This window comes from Glossina fuscipes, unplaced genomic scaffold, assembly GCF_014805625.2.
Source record: "Glossina fuscipes isolate IAEA_lab_2018 unplaced genomic scaffold, Yale_Gfus_2 114, whole genome shotgun sequence".
In the NCBI taxonomy this organism is placed as follows: domain Eukaryota; kingdom Metazoa; phylum Arthropoda; class Insecta; order Diptera; family Glossinidae; genus Glossina; species Glossina fuscipes.
The window spans coordinates 717,476-742,701 of NW_023998457.1; the positions used below are offsets into that span (position 1 = coordinate 717,476).

The 25,226-nt window shown below is 34.4% G+C and overlaps 1 protein-coding gene across 4 annotated transcripts in view; it reads right to left on the bottom strand.

Annotated features, from left to right (window-relative positions):
- Positions 1-24,484, bottom strand: part of LOC119640062 (golgin subfamily A member 4) — a 62,675-nt gene extending 38,191 nt beyond the window's left edge. For 2 of the 4 annotated variants that reach the window (XM_038037838.1, XM_038037837.1), the window contains exon 1: positions 3,320-4,285. In XM_038037838.1, the coding sequence (XP_037893766.1) occupies positions 3,320-3,904 (585 nt within the window). In that variant the 5' untranslated portion in view covers positions 3,905-4,285. Of the gene's footprint in view, positions 1-3,319; positions 4,286-16,158; positions 16,340-24,189 lie in introns of those variants that run through there. The other 2 variants (XM_038037839.1, XM_038037840.1) reach the window with 2 other exon arrangements.
- Positions 24,485-25,226: the final 742 nt, after the last annotated feature.

Sequence of the window (25,226 nt, forward strand, 5' to 3'; positions counted from 1 at the left end):
TGGGCCGGTAAAAAAAAAAAGCTCTAGTGGACCTCTGATATTTTCGTTGATTGGAGCACGTCCCTTTTCAATGGGGAGGGACGGGGAATGTTGGGAATACATTGACTTTATTCATTTTTATTCACTTCACGTGAGCATTACAATTATGTGTCATTCCTTTTGCGGCCAGCAAAGTTGGTTTCTTCAATAAAAGCTCGATCTATCCAATCATCGATGACCCATGGCGTGCGAATCATTAAATAATTAATTTCGTGCATTACAATTGACTTTACCGTGAAAGCGATAGCTTTTAGAACACGCCATCTGCCTTAACTATAAAGCAGCATTTTCTAAAGTTTTCCTTTCAAGCCGGCATGGGCAACCGTCGACCCGCGATCCGTACTGAAATCGGCATGCTATGTTTAAATTTACGTTTCAAATTAGTCAATTTTTCTTGCAAATGGCAACGCTGCAAACAAATAGCACCTATAGTACGTGAAATGTGCTTAACTGTTTTGTTTCCGCTTACTACGCCATAAAATGAAGGATCGAAAACGAAGGAAAACTAATGGAGATTAACCGCATTATTGATAACACTTGGAACTTGAAATATTTATTTACAAATACACAAGATGAGACTGTAAAAGCGTGAAAATTTGAAAGCAATTCTACGAATAGTTTGGAATAGACCTTCAACCCAATTATGAGGTAATTATAAATTAGGAACATTCACACTAACACTTGCGTAATATGTTACATGACAAAAACAACAACAACAACATTAACAAAATTTCATCCTTTTGTTAGTCTCTCCAGTTAGGCTCGTTTTGCTCTCTCACCGTGATATGGAAATAAAAATCGGCCCATTGGTGAAAAGGGTTGCATACCGCCGTAACGCATTTTCTTCATTTTTCTCGTCGACATTCGATTCAAGTTGAAATCTACGCAAATTATTTTCACGCAGAATATTTATTCCAAGAACAAATTGACTTTGGCTAATGAAATCTCAGATGCCTGTAAACCTAAGCGTAATGGTGACTAACTATATTCACTTTACAAGTTGAGAAATCAGCTGTTTTTGTTTAAAATAAACGTAACGGTCATCGGTGTGACAGAGAAAATCTCCTTAATCCGTGTGCTACTAAGGCCACGTTCTTCCCTTTTTTTTGATACGCAGAACGACTAAATTTATGTTAATAAATCGTTGAAAGACGTTCGTCACGATATATGTAACGTCGCGCTGCGATAGGCAAACGGCTGTATCGGATGGTAGCGGACGAGTTAATAAATATTTAGAAAACTATATCCCTTCTTTATAGCATTTGCAAATTTCTGGAATTGATGATCTCTTAACCTCAATTAAAAACATTAATGGTTATATTAACTAATGCATGTGAATTTTTACGCTACGCTACGTAAGCAAACGTAAGATGCATCAAATAGCAACGAGAATTTTTAAATGATTCATGTCTCGTCGTCATTCATGCATATAATCTACTCTATCGCATATATAATATATATAGGTCAGGAATTTTTTTTTATAGATTTCTATCTCTTAACATGGAGATTAGACGAATTAATGGAATAATCAACGAAAATTTGCATTAAACAAGAGAATTTCTATACGGTGTATGCCCCCACCCATAGCTGGGCCAAAAATGAATGAGAAAACGATTTACTTTTTCAACAATCCTTAGTAGAGGATGCCAGTCCAATACATGCTTTCTCGGACATTTTTCTTACGTCTCAAGCCCAAGACTATCTTATGGAAGACAACGTTTCTGAAGAAAAGAAAAGCGAGGACTGCGATTGACGTTAAGATGAAGGAGCAAGAAGGACCTCCTCGTCGACATGTCTAAATTAGGGAAATGCGCTCACAAAAGTATATCGAAGGGCCCTGCTGCCTATTGAGAAAGCAATTCAAACTTTTTTCTTTTTTGGATATTGAGTTAAGATGGACCAAGCCAATAAAAACAATTCGAGTTTTTAGGAAAAATGGAAAAAGTCTTAATCTTCGAATTTCGAATTAGTTTCAATGACTTACGAACTGAATTCAATTCTTCGATTCAGTGCAGATTTCGCTTTCAAACTAAATGCAACACTTCGGACTAGCGTCAGTGACTTTCAAATTAATTCGTCTCTCGAACTAATTCGAATCTATTCAAATGACTTCCGAACTTCGGATTCAATTGTTCAAATTAGTTTCAATGACTTTCGAACTGAATTCAAATCCTTAATTCACAGCTCAGCTTTACATAGCTCCCGTTCTAAATTCGATTCTTCGAATCCATTTAAATGGATTTCGCAAACTAAATTGTGTTTTTCGGTTCAATTTAAGTCAAGTTTCCAACTAAATTAGAGTCGTTTATCTAGTTCAGCGGAGTTTCGAACTAAATTCGATTCTTTGAATCAATTTAAACCCTTGTCGAACATTCGTCCTCCATTCTTCGAGTGAATCTAGATTGCTGCATCAAATTGCTGTTTAGAGAGTCAGTTTCCAAATAAATTAGAACCGTTTATCTAATTAAGCTGAGTTTCGAAATAAATTCGATTTTCCGAATCCATGATCCATCGATCCAATTTAAACTAAATTTCCAATTAAATTACAATTCTTCGTCTAATTTAACTGACATTCGAACTAAATACAACCCCTTGAACCATGTTCAGGTTTTCGGATCAAATCAGATTATGCTTTGAAACGCTTTGGATGATTTCCGATCTAAATTCAGTGTCTTAGTCCCGAGTTAGTTCTTTCAGAACTACATTAAAAACCTTCAGCGAATCTAACTGATTTTTCGTAGGGAAATTGTGAGCCCATTATTCTCACGTTCAGCACTTGATCCGCAACTGCATTGATTTGATGTGGAAAAATATCAAAAATGAGTTTCGAAAAATGTTTTCAAATATTCTAAAGATCGATTAATGGAATATTTTATTAGATTCAAGACCCAAATGAAATTTTCTCTTATATGAAACAATCTAAAACGCAAAAAGAAAATAGAGCCAAACAAATGACAATGAAAAGAACAATATAAAAATATAGATATATTTATATATATGTATATGATATATAAATGGAATATTGCAGAGCATATATATATATATATGTATATATGCATAGCAGGCATGATTTAATTAAAAATGACAAATGTGTGCGAAAAGTGCAAAAACCTACATGTAACCGAAAATGTAGGCTTTGAAAACAACAAGAACAATAACAACAACAACATAACGACGACAATAGAAATTAATAATAATTTTTTTTTTAGGCCAATGGCAACTAACTTAAATGCAATACAACCACAATAAGGGAATATGATGAGATGTGAAGAAATCATACCTGAGCATGGGGAGAAGAGGAAAGTGATAAATTGCAGACATCTTCAACGAGGTCGGCTTGATTAAGATTATCATTAATTTCGATTAATAATTGTTCGATAGTTTGCGACGTTTTACACTCAGTAACAGTTGCTTTTTCTATCGCCGGCGACGACGACGAAATATTCTCACTATTCGTGTGTGGGATATCAAAATTCATATTTAATGAATTCAATTGCCTAAAGTCATCATAATCCAGTAATTTATTCGTTATAGCTAGGAACTCGGATATTTGGCCATGATACGATGAACTTAACGAGGAACGGCGAACCGGTGTCGTTGACGTAGGTGTTGTATTATTGCTAAGCGTTCGATTTTCCGATAATGGAGAAGATTCCTTTCGAGAATTCGGAGGAGATTCACATGGAGCACGTTCTGCAACCCGATCCCCTTTCATTTTCGATAAAGACAATGAAACGCTGTTCGACGACGACGATGATGGTGGTGGTGGTGGTGGTGGTGCTGTAGACACTTTGGCCGTTGTTTCCGTAGCTTCATTTAAAACTAAACTTAAGGGACGTTTGATAAAATTAGGTAAAAAATCCATAATGATTCACGTTAGGTCTGAAGCAGATCCACAAAATCCACCTAACGACGTGACTGATGAAAGCGATATCAATCGATTACGCCAAAGCTTAATAAACAATCTCTTTGGGGGGAGCGACTTTTTTTTTTTTTTGTTCTTTTCGATTCGAAACTTGACCTTTTAATTGTTTCACGTTTAATTGCGGCCTTTATCGCCTTTAAAAAACTTTTCAATATTTTTTTTTCTCTTAATTCATCATAAAAAAAAGGAATAGAAAAAAAGTCACGTAATTGTTAAATGAAGAATAATGAAATGCCTTCTTTCTCCGAAAATTATATTTTCAATATATTTTTTTATCGAAAGCAGACAGTTCGGAAAAATTAAAAACAAAAAAAAAAACTACTACTTGTTTTTTTTCTTTTCTTTTTTGCTTTACTTTTAACGTTTTTTTTCTTTTTTTTTTTAGTTTAATTATTTTTATTTATTTTTATTTTTTAATTTTTTCTTATCTTTGTTTGCGGCGCCCGTTACAGTGTTTTCACATTCGCGTTTCTCTCTTTAGTAGCATTTGATTTGATTTGATATTTCATACAAAGCATTATTTTGTTGTTTGAAAATTTCTTCGTGATAGCGCGCGCCGCTTATGTACAAGTGTTTGGCGTGCGAGGCTGCTTAAGTTTTTCTCACACGATCTGCTTTACTTTATAAATTTTGTCTTTCAAACTTTTTCTCTTGTTGTTGTCAATGAATAATGATAGGGGGCAGTATGTGCCGAGCATGATCACAACCGCAGGCAACATAAGGCCGCAGGGCGCCTTTTTAACTAAATAATATGAAAAAAAATTTGCCTCTTATGGGTATTGAGAAAATTCCTTAGGTTTATGTATGTGCATATGTGTATATGTACATCTTATATCTTGTAACTATTTCAAGTCGTTACATACTTGACTCGACTTGACAATACATATTATACCCTACACTACTTGCGGTACGGGATATATTAAGTTTGTGGTCAAAGCTTCAAATAGACTGACCCTTCATTAAACCAAAATCGATTCAGAAAATTATTCCAAATTTGTGTGTCCGTCTGTCTGTCTGTCCATATAATGTTTGCACATGTATTCTTGTGTTCAATAATTTAAACCGAAAATTTTTGAAATGTTTTGATGAATGCTTTACTCAAAGAGCAATGGAAATGGTTCGGATCGGATCAATTTTTTCACCACTTTCTATATAATGCATTATTTTACGCAGTCGTTATATTCAAAAACATTGCAATTTTCAAAATTCCTCGACAAAAATCATTGAGTAATGGTACTTCCACATTCCGAATTAGTACGGAAAACTTGGTTTGACTGGGACAATTTTTTGAACGAAAATATTCAAATTTTTAATATTTTATGGCAACAGTTGAGAGTACCCAATATAAATTGGTCTAGTTTTTAGGCACCTACACATAGAGTTTAGAAAAGCTATATCTGACCTAGTAGCCTTGAACGAACGAAAAGTGAAAAATATTAGATCATATAAAAAGTCTTTGCGGTTTTCTCTGCGACATGGTGTTAATGCCTATATATTTTGCAACACTCACCCGATTATCTTAAGTGAACATGTGCTTAAAAGGTGACATTTCAAGTTAAATTTTTCGCTCAGACAGTTTCCTAATTCTTTGCTCTTGAAAAAAGTTATATTGACTTGAAAATGAGTTAAGAAATTCGTTATGCTTCGATGCTTAAAAGCTGCAAGAAAATATATATATATATATGAAGTGTACGGTGGAAATGCAGTGAGTGATCGAAGGACCCAGAAATGGGTTGCTCGATTGTGTGCTGGAAACCTCTATATCAACGATATACCTCGCTTTATGAAATTTGGCAACAGGTGGAGTAAGATCGACACGGACGTACTAGACATTGCCCGCATAACACTTTGGAATTATTTGAAAAGAGCCGGCTACAAAAGAAAGCTCGAAACCGTGAAAAAATTGCGAACACTTTTTATATACAAAGGTGCATCGTTTTTTTCTAGGACGCGCCCACTTTTCTTTTTCTAGACACACCAGATAGGTATGTAACAAAACCTATTCGTATAGCCCATCTGTCAACTTAAGACATTCACTCAAATTTAATGCTGATAATCCGTCGATTCCGACAAATATCATTCACATTTTTTTAACCGCATTTATGTCAAATCTGTGCCTGATATTGCAAGCACGTATTCATTGAGATCTCTAACAGGCATGCGGGCGGCTTTGAAGATATTCGGAAAGTGGGAGAAATAAACGAAACAAAAGCTCCTCGCAAAGCTAACGTGTATAGTTTCGGAGACCATAAGCGAAGATCGTACCCTCATCTTACAGTGATGGGTATAAAAATGAGTCAAAACAGTGATTGCTACACACTATCGCCATTTCTTTGCATTTCACATAATTTAGAAGACTTTTTCAAACGAAAAAAGCATTCCATGTTCCGGATTCAATTGTGAAGGGACAGCGTTTGTATTATGAATTTCGACCATTTAGTGCTCAGCAAATCTTATTAAGACTTGCGTAGTGTGTTGTGATTGGTTCACTACGTAGTTTGGCTTAGACATGGGTTGTTAATGATTCTGCTTGTAAGGGAACAGAGAGATATATAAAAACTTTAGTTCCCGAAACCGTATGATCTTTCCGCCAAAGTGCCCAAACAGTGTAGAAACTCTATGACATAGGTAAACAAGAACACAAAATAAATTTTATGCGCTACACCACTTGTGTTACAAGTAGTATATTAAGTTTGTGTACATGTATGCAACTCTCACAAGGACTTGAGATGGAACGACCTTTTATTATACCGATGCTCTTTGTTTTTTTTTTTTATTGTATGACCCATCCCTTAGCGAATATGCCCTATTCGTGTAATACAATAACGGTCGGAACAAAGTGAGGGGAGTGAACAAATAAGGAAAAGGCCGCAGCCTTAGTAGTTGAGCGCCTTTACCGACTAAGACCTCACTATAATCACAACAAAAATAAAAGAACTCAGGTTGTCTATTCGTCTATCCGTCTATCTGCATTTTCGTCGGCCTACGAGCTCAATTTTCAAGATATGTTGGTCCGCTTTGGTCCGCTAACCTGTTTTAGACGAAAGACAAGCACTTTTGACAATGGTTCGGATCAAGCCAAATTTTCATTCACATTCCATATAAAACGTGATTTGAAATATCATCCAATTATCTGCATTTAGCGAAACTTAATGGTGGACCGCGTCTATTTTTAGGGTTTTTACTTCTTATTAAATATTTTACATTTTAAATTTGTGTAATTTACGCTACAGATCCATGCATTTTTATGCATGTATTAATAAAATAATTTGAATGTGAAAGAAGTTTATTTCAAGCGAATTTTAAACAACTTCCGCTTAACTTGTTTTCATGTCAGAGTGTAATCTATCAATCGATAATTAATAAGGTAATGAAGTAATGAAATAAAAAATGTAAAAAGTTTCTTAGAATTATATTAAGGCCCTCCGCTAACCGTAGCCACCGAAACCGAAAAGCATCCGCCTTCATATCGTTATATCTTAATTGTATATGTATAGTCAGTGTTCTGCTCTTGATCTCGTTGTTTTCGCATGTAATCACGCATCAGAGTAGACAGCCAAACACAGAGGCAATACATGCATTTTCTTTTTAAGGGCACAAAATACAAGAAAAAAAAAAAATAAACATAATAATGTTAACTATTTCGATAACGAGATCATTAGAATACCATTAGTTGTTCGATTCATTTTTTTTTTTTCTCTTCAAACAGATACTTGATCGTTACTATTAGTCATTTTGTAAAAATTATAAGAAAATATTTTTGCGGTTAAAATATATTTTTACGTATTTTTTTTTTTTTTTTTTTTGTTTGCTTTTTTCTTCCCTTCCAGATTTGCGGTTAACATATAGGATTATAATATGCGAAGTCCGAGTTGAGGGCATCACCATTAAAACATAATGCAACACATTGAACATAACCACAAATATCGAATTCAGTCAAATATGCTGCACCTTATTACTGTTGTTTTTTTAAAGTTTTCAAATTAAATTTAATTTAACAAAAATCGATTACAAAACAAAAGAAAAATGCACCAAATACCGATAAAAATTAACTGACTGTTACCTGCGCACACCCGGTAAAAAATTGACCGGATTTCAAAAAAAAAAAAAAAAAAGGCTAACAAATGAATGGAAAACAAAATTTAAATTCAGTAAGTAAAAAAAAACACACACAAGCATACATTCATACATATAGTGTGTATATTGTATAATTGCAGTTTGGCAGACGACAATTAGAAATGTAAAGTAGAGCAAAAGATGACAAAGAACAGACCTAAGAAGAAGAAGAAGAAGAAGAACAGACATAAAGAACACTCGAAACGAGCAAAGAATTTTAAAAAACCAAAAACAAAAAAATCAAAACCAACAAAACAAGGTGTGAAAGGTAGGCCAGGCTACGTAGCCGCCTCGTTTAAATTCGCCTCGGAAATAAGTTTAACATGAAGTAAATGCAGACGACAAGAATAAGAAGAGAAGACATCACAGACTTACACAGGCCTCCTTATCGACGTAAGCATAAGTAATGAACTAATATGCTAATGTCTGCTATGTATTAATGCGTGTGTGTATGCTACGATATGTTAAGGTTGAATACTTTTCAGTTTAATAACAAAGCCATGTGTGTTTGCCATTTCCTAAATTTCCTAAATCAGTAAAAAATAAGTAAAAACACTCTAACGGACTGCAGCCAATCATTACATACCCTACGCTTATTAATATAACGACTCTTCATGACAAGGCATTATGTGAGAAGTGATCGGAACCATCTTAAAGAGCGTTCGTCCTTGGACAAGTCAACCAAATTTCATCCAAATATCTCAAATATTTCGGGCTATAGAGTGAATGTAACAAAATGACAGACGGACAGACAGACAAACAGAAATTTAAAATCACTTGACGAATTTGTCGGTATAATTAAAAATGGTTTATCTCAAGTTTTTCTGAGCGTTGCAAGCATCCGCATCAATTTAATATGCCCTTGTGCCTCAAGCTGCGTACGGTATAATAAAAAATGTTGTACCCTAGCTTTTTACTTTCGAAATTAGTCAGCCTGAGATAAATGTTGTTTGTCGAACAAGTCCCACACATATATATTTTCCTACGATCTAAATTTCCTAACCCAGTAAAAAAGTAAGTAAAACCACTATAATGGGTAGCAACCAATCAATAAACAGCCTACACTAGCCTACGATTATTAAAATAATGACTTCTCAAAACAACGCGAACTAAGAAATGATCATAAAAATGGTCCGATCTTAACTATTTTCAGTAGCGTTCATCTTTGGACGAAAATACATTGGTATATCAAATTTCATCAAAATATGTCGAAAATTACGGGCTATAGATTGAGTATAACAAAAGGACAGACAGACAGACAGACAGACATGCAGACAGAGGGAAGCATAAAATCCCTTGCTGAATCTTTCGGTATAATTAAAGGTGTGTTTATCTCAAGTTTTTCTGGGCGTCGCAAACATTCGCATCAACTTAATGTGCCCTTGTGCCACAAGCAGTGTGCGGTATGAGTAACCTTTTACATTAAACTTATTGTACCCTATGTTTTTATTTCGATTGTTAGTTTGTAGAACGCGCCACACACATATGTATTTTAAGCAAACTTACTTATCATAAGTGACTTGAAATATAAAATGTAAGGTATAGAGGGTTCGAAGATATTTTTAAATATTGCATGCAGTACAATAAATATTTGAAATCTTAGACTTAACCGAAATTGTGGTTAATGCGGTTCATGAAAAATAGTTGCATAGATTATAATCTAAATTAAGATGTTTGCTAACTAAAACCAACATCAACACAAACACGAACACGAACATATTAATTAGCTTCGATCAAGATTTAATGATTTCTTCAAACTATCTGCAGCAGCAAAGCATTTCATCATAGATACAATAATTAAAATATTGACAGTATTTGATAAACACTTTCATAATATCTCTCATATGCCTTGTTGTCGTGGTCGCTGTTGTCATCATCGTTGTTGTTTGAATGAAAGCAATCATACGTGAATATTAACGACAACGAAAGTGAGCAAAGTGCTGCGCTCTGCGCTTTGCAGTTACGATTGACTGCAAATAATGTTACAGACTACATGGAGTTGAATTTTGTTACTCAACGGGTCACCGATATCAATAAAAACATCCATGTACATGAACGAGTGTACACGAAGAAGACGCAGAGTCGCATAAAAAAAAAAAAAAAAAAAAAGAAAAAAAAAACTGAAATAACAAATAAACGCCTAAAAATAGTTTTTATATGCATGTGCAAGCATGTTGCAGCAGCACAACAATGATTACTGAAATGTAATTAAAAAAAAATAAAAAAATAAATAAATAAAGAAAAATAAAATACACAGAATTCGTATAATTTTTGGAAACAAGACATAGAGTAAGTTGCGGAAGTAAAAAACTAAATCAAAAGTTAAGCAACAGCAACAGCAACATAACCAATCAGTTATCTTTACAGAGGGAATGAGTTCAAGAAATTTAATATTTTTATAGAAATCCCTTTAAAGTTTATTCAATCATTTCATCTCTGATGAATGGATAGATAGATTGATTTCTTCTTATGTCAGAGATTCCCAATCTTTACGGGCTATCAAAACTCTAAGTGTGTGTCCTTGTTCTTCTTCCTTTCTTTCTTTCTCTCTCTATATGTGCTGCAGTTAGTTCGCTTAGTAAACCTAGGTAAGCTTTTTATACCCATCACCGTAGGACGAGGGGTATATTCATGTTGTCAAGACACTTGCAAAGCCTAAAAGTAAGCGTCAGAGACGCCACAAAGAGTATAGACTCCTGATCAGCATCAAACTCTAAATCGATGCGTCCGTCCGTCTGTCTGTCTGCCTGTTGTAAACATCCTCCTCCTTGTTGGAAAAGTGAAGCTACCGACTTTAAATTTGACAGAAAAGTTGCAAGTTCGTGCACGCGGGTTGGTATTCAAAATGAACCAAATCGCTCGAAGGACACGTCCCCATCATTAAGTAAACTGAGAACATCTCTGCTTTTCAAAAGGAAAAAATTGAGGTTTTTTGCTCGTTACTCATAAATTAAAGCAGAAACATGTACAAAAATTTGAACGCATACTCTATGAACGATGCTGTAATGCATGCACGAAGGGAGGGGAAAATATACTCCATCCACCCATTGTTATAGTAAATCAAAGTTTAATTTTGTTTTTCAATACCTTTCTAAGGCGCAGAAACAAACTTCAAAAACAAATTTGAAATACACCTAAACATGTCCGTTTGTTCGCCTGCCCTTCTATCTGCCTGCGTAGCTCAGCAGTATTTATGGTAAACATTCTTTTACCGTTAGCGAAACTGAAGATATCGACTAAAAATTTGCAAAACAATTTAAAAGTGACTTAAACTTTCCTAAGGACATGCCTAGAACGATCATTAGTCTTTTCCACAAAAACTTTCATCTTGGAAGTACAAAAAAAATCTGCCGCGTCCACTCCATCATATCGTAGAGCATGAAAATTGAGTTCTTTTACTTTTTTTGTCTTTTTTAGGATATCGGTGATGGGTATAAAAGATTTGCTCAAGACCAGACACAATTTTCTTATTTGTTTCCTCTTCATTTTATCCCGTGAAATTACAAGTTTACACTGCAAGAAACAAAAAATAAAGAAAACTTAAAGACATTTCATGCTAACACCTTGAGACTTAACAGTTGGAAACCTCTGCTTTATGGAACTGCAGCAGTCAATGTTCTCTCTTCATTTCAGTTTAAATAATTTATAATTAGAACGTGCAGACAAGCCTTTAGACATGTTTTCTACGCCCACCACGATGTTCAACATGGGAGCGGGATGCTCTGACGCATTGAATGTGTCCGATAGATTCTCGAAAGATTTTGAATCTACCAAAACCGAGTGTACACGGAATCAATAAAATGAAGTGTCTTTCTTTTACCTTTCTTTCTTGGACCCGGTAGCTTAGCAGTTACTCCACAATGATCTTATACCACAAGGCAATGATATTCTTCGTATTCCTTCTCAACGTTTTCTTGTTCAATGTCGATGTAAATATGGCTTCCGTTCTTCCTTACTTTCTTGGCTTTATTGGGGAACCATTATGTCTATTGTTTCACTTCGTTGACTAGAGTCTTCGCCAATCTCCGATCTAAACTTGCTTTTGTGTGTTCGATGATTTTTTCAAAGAATTATCAGAAGATTCTTTTACTCATAATAGCAGAATGAAATCGCTGCATAGAACAAGCCTAACAATGTTCACTAGAATGGAATCTGTATTATATAGAGATTGTTGAAGAATCCGAAATTTCATATAGAATAACCTGAACGATGTTCACCGGAATTGAATTGCAAAGGCAGCCGAAGAATTAGAAATGTTGAATAGAAGAAGCTTAACAATGTTCACTGGAATGGAATCAACAATCTCCGATCTAACTTTGCTTTAGCAAATTCAATGATTATTTCAAAGAGTTATCGGAACATACATTCGCTCGTAATAATAGAATAAAATCTTTATTAGAAACATCGCTGTTGAATTGAAAATTTCATATAGAACAAGCTTAAGAAAGTTTACTAGAGCAGAAGCCCCGTTAAGAATATTAAACGGACAGACAAACTTAGATCGATTGAAAAAGTGAGTCAGAACTGATTATTACAATAAAAGATGAGCGTATAAAAAAATCCTTCTTCGCAAGCACTTAATACACCTCGTCCCCCACCGTACGACGAGTGGTGTAGGATATAAATGGATATCAATTTCAAGATTCCATCATTGAAAGTATAATCAAATATTTGGTTCGCAATTGGAATACGCTGCTGTACAAAAATGCATGAATAGATCTGAGACGGACGGACAAGATGTAAATCAATTGATATAATAAAAGGCTGGTCTATCTCAAATCCTTTAGGAAGTTGCATACAACCGCGCAAAATACCTTGCACCACAAATAATGTAAGGATATGATAAAAAGAAGCATTCTTCTCAAACTGGAAAATGCCATAGCATTTTTCTCATAAGAAAAATGACTACCATACTGGGAGAACTTTCTTAGAGTATATGGAATAAATATTTGAAATCCTCAAGGCGTTTACCGTATTTTAATTGTGATTGAACTGTGCTTGCCGGTGGTAAAGCGTAGGTACGAAACTTATGGCTCGAGCATTAGCACCTTATCGGGCACAAGAGCACTGTATTGATCACACGCACCCTGTTCCTATTTCTTTTTTAATGACTGGTACCGTGTTTGCACACATACGGGGGAGATGAAAGACCCCTAAGTGACTGACTATAAAGAAAAAGAAACACAAAAAAAAAAACCAGTTGCCCTAACATCTTCATCATAATTAGTTAACATTTTCTAGATCAATAACCTCGGGATTGAGGTTTATAGTTAGCCACTGCAAAAAGTAATGAGTTCACAACAGTCGAGAAAGTATGCTACGATCGAATACAAAATCTTTCGATCGGTACAATTATCGCCGAGGAACATATTCAAATTACGATTCTTCACTATCGGCAATTGCCGACCGCAACATCTGCTATATAGTGTATGAAGAAAATCATTCCGACTGTCTTGCTGTCCATGCAGCAAACGTCCCTCCCACAATAAATCGAAAAATTTTCAAAGTGAAGGGTATCCCAAATACTCCTTAAAGTGAACTGAAGAGTTTCTTGTGTTATGTTTATCATATAAAATGTATAAACAATAGGCCGCTAAAAATGTATGCCAAAATATTGTTAAATATACTTGAGTAATATCTATACATCTCTTTCATATACTTTTCAATTTAATATATACATACACACATACACACACACTCACTTATATATATTTATATATATATATATATATATTGCTTGCTTTTTAATCCAAATTTTTTTTTTTTATTTAATGTTTATTTAAAATTGCATTAAATTGTTATTAGTGTACGCAATGCGGTCAGCGTTATGATTATAAACGATTATGGAAAATAGAAATTACATATATTACGATAATAAAGACGCACAATTTTTCATAATATTTAATAGGAGATGTATGTAAGAAATCGCAAATTGGTCCACGGAAAATGTTAATAGCAATTTGTTCAAAAGATAACTTATTTCATGTATGCATGTGCATAATGAAATGACGCATATTCATACTGCATACACATACACGAAAATACATAGGCGTCTTTCAATTAATGGATAAACAACGAAGAGACCAGAAAGTAAAAGTAAGAAAAAAAAAAAAAAAGAAATGAATGTAAAGGATGGGATCGGGTGATGAGCACAAGTTATGTGAACACCGGAACTACATACGACGCATTTCATATTTCATATGAAAACTTCAAGATAAGGTTCTCTCAATAAAAATAGTTTAAATTATAAAAAGCTGAGGCGCTTCAGCATTCCCGCTACATAAGTGCTTAACAGGCAAAGACCGGCTTATGCTGTAAGCAGATAGTCGTGATTAAAAACAGTCGATAAGCTTTCCTTGGTCAAGGAAATCGATGCTTGAAGGGATCTCCAAAATGTGTACTTTAGCGTCACAGGTGAAGTGTTGCACCATTTATAAAGAAACAGGAATCAAAATGATTTTGAAAACATTATGCCTTAAGAGGTCTGCAGAATGTGTACCTTGGCGTTTATGAAAAACCAGAGATCAAAATGACTTTGAACGTGTCCAGGACTATAGGTCACCACCAAATACCCCACATCAACCTACAATTATTCATAAGAAGACTTTCCAAGTAAAGCGATATATGAGAAGCGGTCGAAGGAGTACACCGATCCAATCGGATTTTTAATAGCATCCGACCCAAACCAAATTTCATCAAAATATTTCAAAAATTTGCCGCCTGCACGTTGAACAAAAGAAAACTGGATGGACGTACGGACAGATAAGCTTAGATCAATTCCAAAAGTGATTCGGGAAGTAAGTCTGCATAAAGAAGAACCGGCATAAGAAAAACCGAACCTATCGGAAATGCTTTCGAGCGTTGCAGACATCCTCACAAACTGAATATATTCTTATAGCACAAGTGATGTAGCTAAGTGCTAATTTTTTGGATAAATATCGCATCATAACCAAAAAATATTTATGACTAGCAGATCTTAGCTTTCTTACTCTCTCTAAGCTATTGCACACAAAATTTCTAATTTCGGCTTTTTATCCGGACTTGTTTTTTTGAAAATATAACGCTTGCAAATATTCTTTCTTTTTCATCAACGATACAGCTCGATCAGTATGAATGCAATAGTCTTCCCCGTCGATTCAGATATTTTCACTTTTCAATCTAACGTACAAAAAAAACTTGTTCTATGTTTCTTTCCTCCTTTCACTACAATTCTTTATCGCCATGAAAACATCCCTATATATATTAAACATCACTCAATAAGTTCGTAGGATGATTATTGATTTTTTAGGTAGTAGCAACCTTTAACCACCATCCTTTAGTTTGTAAGTTCTTGTATGGGCAATCCAAACCCCAATCTAACAGATCTATTGTACTCCACTTTACTAGTCATAGTTGTTTTTTTTTTTTGAAGCCAAACGGGACGATATTCCGATTTTTGCATTGTTTCTCAAAAACAAAAGTAGCGTCACATAGTGGCGACAACAACCCATGGCCCCACGAACCATATAACATACATTAAGTGACTTTTCAGTACTATTTTGCAATGCCTTTCAATTGCGCTTTTAGGTCTTCACGCCAAGGGACTAGTGCCATCCAGTTATTGCGATAAATTCAAATCATTCGCTCAAAGATGAAAAGAGTTGAAAGCTGAAATTTCCGCCAATACTTTGAATATTCCTTTTCATCGTCACCTCTCTGACGGTATGCAAAGAGAGAAAACATTTTCGAAAACACAAAACACTCATCGCAAGCTCTCAAGAAAATATGCACTGCATGATGGTAGGCAAGCAAGATGATTCAAGACAAAAAAATATATATATATGCCATAAGTGATTCTCAGGGAAATTTCATTATCCATAGAGTTTCATGTCCATAAGACTTTTTAGCATTTGCCTTGCAATTAACACAGATTGCCGTATTGAAGTCAATGATCAAGCAGCACTTCAAAATGCCTGATAAACTCAACATTTCATTAATCGATCAATTATTTCGATTCTCTGTTACATTTAAAATTTTTTGTGTGAATCCCTTGTTTTGTCCATACAAAAAAAAAAAAAAAAAACACTCCTTTTAAATACCTGTTGTTGCTGATGTTGTTGTTTTTCTTCTTCTTCTTCTAATGATTTATGTAATTGTTGTTGAGCTTGCTTACTACCAAAACCACCCATCTTATTAAGCACGCCTGATATGATTGGAATTATGAAATCAATTTTTTATTTATTTATTAATATATAATTTTTTTTTTTTAACTTTCAATTTTTTTTTTTTTTTTTTTAATAGAATAGATTTTTTGAAAAAATACAATTAAATATCAGTCAAGGTAACGAAACACATTCGACCGCAAAGAAATAGAAATAAACCGATTTTCTTCACTTGATATTGCCATTAAACGATCAACAACGAGCGGCAACAAAATGTTTTCCATTAAAAATTTTACAACCAACTGACAAAAGTTCGATGATTATGATGTGAATATGAATGGAAAAAGACGGCAAATTTTTTTTTTTTTTTTTGAGCGAACAGCGCACATATTAGACAAAACAACGAACAGTACTAGTAGTAGTAGTAGTAGTGGCAGCAGAAGCAACAACAGCAACGACAGACAACACCATCAAGAACCGAAACATTCAATGGCTTTGGTATTATTTACGCATGCATAGCTCCTATACACCGCCACCAACGCCGATATATGCATTTGAAAAGTTCAATAATAGAAGAAATGATTTTAAACGATAAGCGACCAAAAATATATGACGACAAATAATATTTCGGTGACTATATTAGTAAACAGAATAATAAGCGTTAATAACTTATTACTAAAAACAAAAAAAAAATTGAAGACGTCTTTTTCCTATTTTTTCTCTTAAAAAGCTTTTTGCACTACCACATCTTCTTTCTCTCTCTTACCAAGCACTATATAGAATAATATTTAAAATTTCATTTCAATTGCTTTTTGACAGAAATCTAATCACGTCATATGCTTAGCAGAGCAGAGACAATGGGAAAAGGAAAAGTAAGTAAAACAAGTAAGAAAATTAAATTCGGTTGGGACCGAATCATTTTATGCCGAACAAAAAAAAAAAAAAAAAAAAAAAGACAAAAGAAGTAAAAAAAACAAAATTCTCATCCTCTATAATATGGAGTGGACGCAGTTGATTCCTTCCATTTTCAAAGTTAAAGTTTTTGCCGGCAGAGGCATATGGGCATTGGGCATGGGCGTGTCCTTTGAAAAGTTTAGGTTAATTCTAAATTCTTTTTGTGGGCGATATATTACCACCTTATACTACAAAATTGATAAAACGGACAGATGAACAGGCGGACATGTTTCGATGCATTCGAGATGACCAAGAATTTGTGTGCTTTTTGGGATATCTGAAGCTTGTGTCTGCGCCTTATAAGGCATATTGAAGAAATAAGCAAACTTTGATAAATTGTAGCAGGCGTGGTCAATTTTTTCCCTTTCTGTGCACAAATGCTACATGGAATATCCGTTCAAATGTTTGTTTAATTTATCGGCTATAGTTTACGAGTAATGAGCAAAAAGACTAATTTTTAATTCCTTTTGAAAAACACACTTGTTCTCAGTTTACGTAGCACTGTAGGCATGCCTTCCAACCGATTTGACCAATTTTTTCAATACCAACCTGCGTGCAACAACGTCTACTGGTTCTGCCAATTTTGAAGTCGATAGCTTCATTTTTGCGGCCAGAAGTATGTTTACAACAGACATTGCACAGACGGACAGACGGACCGATGAACCTGCTTATACCGATTTAGGATTTGATGCTGATGAAGAATGGATATATACTTTGTGGGATATCGAACGCTTCCTTCTAGGCGTTGCAACCGTTTTGACAAAATGGTTATGCCCCTCGCGCTTCAGTGATGGGTATAATAAGCAAATGCATGTAAAAACACCATAGTAAGTCGCCGTCCATCCTTAAACACTTCATACCAACTATGAAAATACAACACAGTGACGGGGTACGGTTGCCGGACATCGCGACAACACTTGCAGTTCAGTGCCAAGTGTACCAATTTTCCTGTGGTTTTTTATTTTCCACCCAACACTAATCATGATTTGGACGAGGCTTGATTTCTGTTACAATACAGCTCATCTTTTATTTATAATTTTTTACGTAGTGGTAGTGGTCTTTTTTTTGAAAATCATGGCCTTTAGAATGGAAATGAAAAAAAAGAGACCCGGACGGACGGATGGACAAGTTTAAATCAATCAGGGAAGTGATACTGAATCCAGATAACTGTATCTGATGGCGTTTTGTGTGTTGCATATATTCGTGCAAACTTGATATACTCTTATATACCACAAGTGGTGTAGGGTAAAAAAATTTATATGAGGTTTTGGGCACAAATTCGGCAGAAGTCGTAGTAGAGAAATGACGCATATATACATAATGAAATCAAAACGCAAAAAAGCGTTCAAGTAATTAATTGTTCTATGGTAGGATTATTTTCAATTTTTCTGCTCTTCAACTACATCCCGAAGTAAACTTAATCGCAATCAATAATAGTTGGCCGAGCAGACCCAAAGACGTCAAAATACCCTTCAAAAAAATTTTTTTTTGCAAATTTCTTGGACTGGCGGATGCGGCATAGAGTTTGCGATCCCTTTTTTTTGTACACGTTCTGAAAATGATCAGTAAGTACACCTGAAGTGCTTCGAGCATTGAAATTTTCTCTCAAAAACGCTAATTGAAATTCTTGAAACAAATGGATATAAGGGTTGCATCTACTAGAGACAAATTCCAGATGAAAAAGTAATGGCAGAGAACGTTCCTTGCTATTCGTCCACGTCTTGTGGGTGAATCAACTTTTATGAGGCATGAATGGGTGTTACTTGATGTGATCCGTTAACAAGTTCCATATGATTTGCGGGATTGGCAAAAGACCCGAAAAATAAAAAGGTCCTACGGGGCCGCATTTGAACCAATGAAGAATCGCTTAAAGCAGACATTTGCAAAACTTAAACGCAAAGGGGATCAGTAAAAAATATTATTTCGCAATAGGGTAAAATCCTGGGGAATATAGTCAATCAATTTTAGATCAACAGTCGGCGGAGATGCAGTTTGCTAACCCTTTACACTTTCATATTGGCTATGTTTTCACACTGTATTTCTCACAATGACTCCTTTCCAATTCCGGTTAATTGATCCGCTTTAGTTGGGAACACATAACCTTAAATAAAAAATAGTGGCGCGCTTTGCAAAATTTCACATCAACTTCATTGTGGCAAGAATATCTGCAAAAAATTGAGGCTTAAGCGTATGTGGAGTCAGAAATTGGTTCGCGCAATATAAGTCTATGTATATATAACATAATGGATGGAATATAGTGTGTGTAGATGTAGGTGGGTGCACCTAACGTTACAACGAGAAACGGCAATCTCACAAACGCTTTGAATTCAAAAGCACACGGCGGACACGATGTAGCAAAATTATATGCGCCAGATCACAACCTAGATTATGTAGAGTGGGATAGGGTCTTCCAAAGACGGTATTTGTTACATGAAGTGTAATGTTGAAGTGGAAGTGTCGGAAATTAAATAAAGAAGGGATAGTCACTTTGGGCGTTAAGTTCCATTGAGAGCTTTAACTCGCGGCATTAAAGCCAGCGATGAACCTATGCAGGACACTCTACATATATAGCTGGGAAGATCTAATACTAGCTGAAAGAGGCTACTACATTGTTCGGGATGTCTCTCATCTTTCCGATCCTTTTACTAATATGCTGACCCTTTTCCCATCTCGCCCCGCCCCCCTTCCGTCCAGTTCCCACGTTGACGCGTATTTTCAAAGCAGTGAGTTCTACCAAAAACACAATCCTATTCTCTTTTTTTTTTGTTTTATAATACTAAGAATATAGGACTGCTGTAGATATTGTGTTCATGTATATGCGCACTTGATGGAATGGTCTGTAAACGTCATTTGCGTCAATGTGTGAAGAAACCGTGCCGTACACTACCCAGGAATATATTTTTTTGCATGGATAAGCCGAATGAGGATAAGGTTTGTGAGTGCACAAGTCCCGCCAGCTTTCACAAAAGTTACCTTGCGACCAGCCAGTCCATCTCAAAGCATGTCGGCCAAGTTAAAAGTCCTCGAATTATTGCCCTTGGATATGGTCTAGAAAATGGAAAGCAACGCCGTTTCAATTGCACTTTTTAAAAATTGGTAAAAATCGCAAGAGAAGCTTTGTTTCAAGAAAACGTGCACTTTTCGCGGGATCTCTAGCGCAAATGAATTGAAAAAATTATTATACCTTAACATTCCCTATAACATTGTATGACCATAATAAGTATCGATAAGCGTATGTAAGCTAAAATTTGATAGATTTTTTTTACTTTTAATAGTAAAACGTGTCACACTTCAATACAAACAAACCCGCGTCATTATCATTAGTCAGCCAAGTTGGGCTTACAGTTGATAAGAATGTTTATCGTCAATAAATTAATTGTGTTTGTGCTTGTAAGTAACGACTAACAATTCTTTCTATTCGCTTATTTAAAACAATTTCTATCCGCAAATATGGCTTAAGTGACAAATTAGGTTAGGTTTGTGTTTTATTTAGGTTTTAATACGAGCTACGCAAAGTCGTATTTAAATTTTACATATTAGGAAAGTGTGGAATTAACACACACCTTACTACATAGTATATTGCTATGCTCTGCTAATGAAAAGAGAAGTTAACTAACCTTCGTTTTTCTTCCTTCCTCCCGTTAATGCACTTTTGCAAACGCGTCATAGGAACCTAGAAATCCATAACTTTTTTGTTCATCTTTAATTAAACAGTGTTTTGTCGAAAGTCAATTTTGTTAAGAGATCTGATTTACTCGCAGTTGCTTACACTCACGCATATATAAATAGAACTTGCTGCAAATCTGGTCTTTCCCATCTATGGCTTTAAGGTGGAATTTTTTAATTTTTTTTTCTTTTCAAGGTTGATACTGACAATACGTCACACTTCGCTTATATAAGAAATGCATGAAAAAAAAAAATTTAGTCTTGAATTCTTTTCTTTTATGTTATACATTTTTAAACCCATCACCACCGTTTGTCCGTCCGTGTAAGTGCCCGCAAACATAAAAGATATCACAAAGTATACATATCCACATTCTAAATCGATTTAAGCATATCCGTCTGTCATTCTGTGTGTCTGTCCGTCTGTGCTATGCCTGTAAATATTCTCCTAGTCGCAAAAATGAAGCTATCGACTTCAAATTTGGCAGAACCCGTGGAAGTTCTTGCACGCACGTAGCTACGGCGAATGGGCCAAATCGGTCGGAGTACATGCTCAGTAGAACGTAACCTTAGAACATCTCGGTCAAAAGGAAAAAATATTGATTATTTGCTCATTACTCATAAGCTGTAGCAAATGAATGTACAAAAAAATGAACGCATATTCTATGGGCGATGTTGTAGCATCTGTACAAAAAAGCAAAAAATTGACAACACCTATCCAATATTATCTTGTATCAAAATATAGTTTTTTTTTTTTAATACCGGTATAAGGCGCAGAAACAAACTTCAAAAAGTCTATAAATTCTTGGCCCATTTCAAATTTGTCATGCACCTAAATATGTCCCTCTGTTAGTCTATCCATCTATCACTATGGGTCACTATGTCGTATTTGTGGTAAACATTCCCCCGTTTCCTAAAGAATTTAGAAGTGACTAAACTTTTTCAAGGACACACTTACTACGCGGCTGGGCGACAAAGGGTTTTATTGTAAAAATAGAGAAAAATCAGCCGCGCCCATTGCATATTATAGAGCATAAAAATTTACTTTTTTTTTATTTTTTTTTGGTCTCTTCTAGAGTAACCGTGATAGGTATAGAAGATTCGGTTACGACCAAATGTAAATTTTCGTACTTATTTGTATAATTTTGAAATAATTTTAGAATTCTTCAAATTTATTTTATATATATATATATATATTCAAAATGAATATGAATTGAATATTCAATATGAATACATATATATATGAATATATATAACTTTCATATTTTCATAACGTTTACATATAACATAAACGCTATATATATATAAACGTTACATACAATGAACATAAATGCAATATATATATACACACGTTATATATACATAAACGTTATTTACATATAAAGCTCATTTATATATAATATTGTATATATATAAACTTCATGTATATACATACATGATTTAATTTGTTTATAAATATACGGTCATTGGTCAAACTTTCGTTTGTTTTAGTTGTAACGTAAGTCCAATCCATCAACAATTTATTTATTTTTCTGAGGATTTGCGATTTGCACAACATGAACGTGCGAATGATGTCCACACATTATGTGTATGCTTTTCTTGTTCGCATAAGATTTCGGATTATTTTCTTTACCTCGGAAGGCACATGTGTAATCGGTTAAAACAAAAAGTGGTAGCTCTGACGGATGAAGCGGGTAAGTTTGTAATAAATCTCACAAAATCTCGAAATTAATTTGGAATATCATCTTTGGTTCGTTTGATATGGCGTCAACTCACTTCGTTTGGTTTAAGTTTCTGATTTCAGTGATTGGTACTGATTATGAGCAAAAACTTTCTGATTTTAAAAAGTTACAGCCCCTTACAATTTCACTTCTCTTTCGATCTGCCAGTATTAATAAATTGACTCGGCACACTATCAAACCCTTTGCAGCAGTTCTTCTGATGATGACTTTACTTTCTATATAAACGATGTATTCTGCGTATAAATGTGTGTAGTCTATTATACTCAGATCCCTTTCTTACCCAGTTATAAACAAATAAATAAGTACCGCAAAGAACTTTTCACAAAGCGAGCATATGAAATGACTTATCGCAGCCATTGGAATTTCACTGAACCATTTGTAGTTTTTGAAACAAATCACTCCTATTTTTTTATTAAGGTCTACAACAGTCTTCATTAATATTCGCTCCAAAAATTTTAGGTGAAAATCGGCTATGGATGCTTATAGGTGGCAATGGACTTTTCAAATTTGATCTAAGGCTCTGTAGGAAACCAAAATAATCGAGACGGATGGATAAACCCAAGATCATGGTGCCAAATTAATATAACTATTAGGAAAGTGATACGCGATTATCGCTTTATTCACCGCCTCTAATCAATGAACTAAAATAGAAAAAAAAATTTATTTTATATGGCGGCGTCTAATAAGCCATTAGTCCTTTTATCTGACTCCAGAATATATTTAAGTCTAATTTCACATCAATACCTTCGATAGACAGTTTTGCTCTAGATAAAATAACAGTCTTGCACTTATTATTGATTTCATTCATTACTTTTGCTATTTATTTAAGAAAATCTTCTGCCGGAGCCCACCAAACACTTTCAGAGGTTTATAGTGACGCTGCTCCATCATATCCCAATTGTCGGTCTTGGGGTGAACGGTCTAAAAGTAGCGACAAGAATTGACTGAGAATGTCATTCTTTGTTGCAAGAGAGCATGTACTGCTGCAGTTCGAAAAGAAGTTCTGCTGCACTCAGCGCCCACACTAGACATAGCGCCATCTGATTATCACTTGTACAGATCGGTGCAGCATGGCAAGGCTGGCATGTGTGTTCGCAAAATTGAAGAAATGGGAAAATGGGTCGGTGGGTGGATCGCTGGATAAGATGGAAACCATTTTGATCAATATATGTGGTACCAATTTCCCACAATAAACGCTTATTCCGAGTCATTTTGCCTAACTTAAATTTTCTTTAAAGCATACATAACTACATACAAACGTGTGTATGTATATTTATATATATGTTCATTTATATTAAGCTTTCTTTTAAAGCCATTTAATTCTTCTAAGTGTACAAGTTTTGTATGTAAGCGAGCAATTTCTTTTGAAGCTATACAAATGTTAAAATAACGGCACAGATTCTAGAATATTTGCTTTTTTTTTTTTTTTGTTTTTTTTTTTTTGGAGCAAAAAAAAAAAACAATTTATTTGCACAAAATGGTTTTTTCATTCAATGTTCTTACCATTTGTTTCTCATCAAACTTGGCATTAAAAAGAAAACTTAAAACTTTATTTACATATCACTTAAAAACACCAATGTTATGCTTAATTTTATATCCAGACACTTACCAGAGTTTTTTGATGGCCATCGTTTACATTTAATTCCTTTAACACCGATCGACTATTAACTGCAATTAGAGAATTTGCCGGCAACATTTCATCAGAGTTTTCAGCTAAAACCAATTGTTTTGCATCTGAAAATTTTTCTCCATCCATATCATTTGTTGTGAAATTCATTTTTTTCATTCACAAAATCACAAAACAGTTGCTCCAATTTCTTGATCTTTTTTTTTTGAATAATTCACAGTTTTTTTTAAGGCACACAAGCAAAAAAAAAGCGAGCATAAAACTTTTTTCTACCACAAAGTAAAACTCAAGCAATACATTTAAGAAAATCTACAAATGGCGCGTTCTAAATGTCAAGATTCCGCTTTAAGCACTTCTTCGTAATAAAATGTCATATAAGAAAAAAATCAACTGGCGCATATACGAGATTAATTACGATATGAAATTAAAAAAAACAGGAGTGTTACGACTTTTTGTCTTTATTTTCATTTTTTATTGGCGCATGTACGTTCTTAGCTATGCCTTTCGACGTCTAGGTGACGTTGTAAGCGTAAAAGCTAATGTGCATGATTTCCGGCGAGTTGAATCGATCTTTGCTTTTTCTTCTTTTTGCTGCATATAAGTTTTTTACGATACTTTTTGACATCTAGATGCCACTATAAATATGAAAAGAGGTCTACGTTTTATTTTAATATAATACAAATAATGGAATTGACGTTTTTTTTTTTAGTTCATGAATGAAAATGTGCACCCAAAAAATAGTAATTAAACCAATAAGCAGTGGAAAGATAAATACCGACCGATACAAAGGGGATACAATTCGGTTCATAACTATTTATTTCTTTTTCGCTTTTAATTCCACAGATTTTTGGTTTTTGAAACGCTATCAAGGCTTTTCTATATTCATTAAACGTACATCATTTTCAAGTATTTATGTGTAGAATATACACATCGAAGGGATTACACCCAATTATTTTTTGGGTACAGGAATTGAATAATGGATAGACACTGTTTTCACATTACTTTCAAGTTTCCATTTT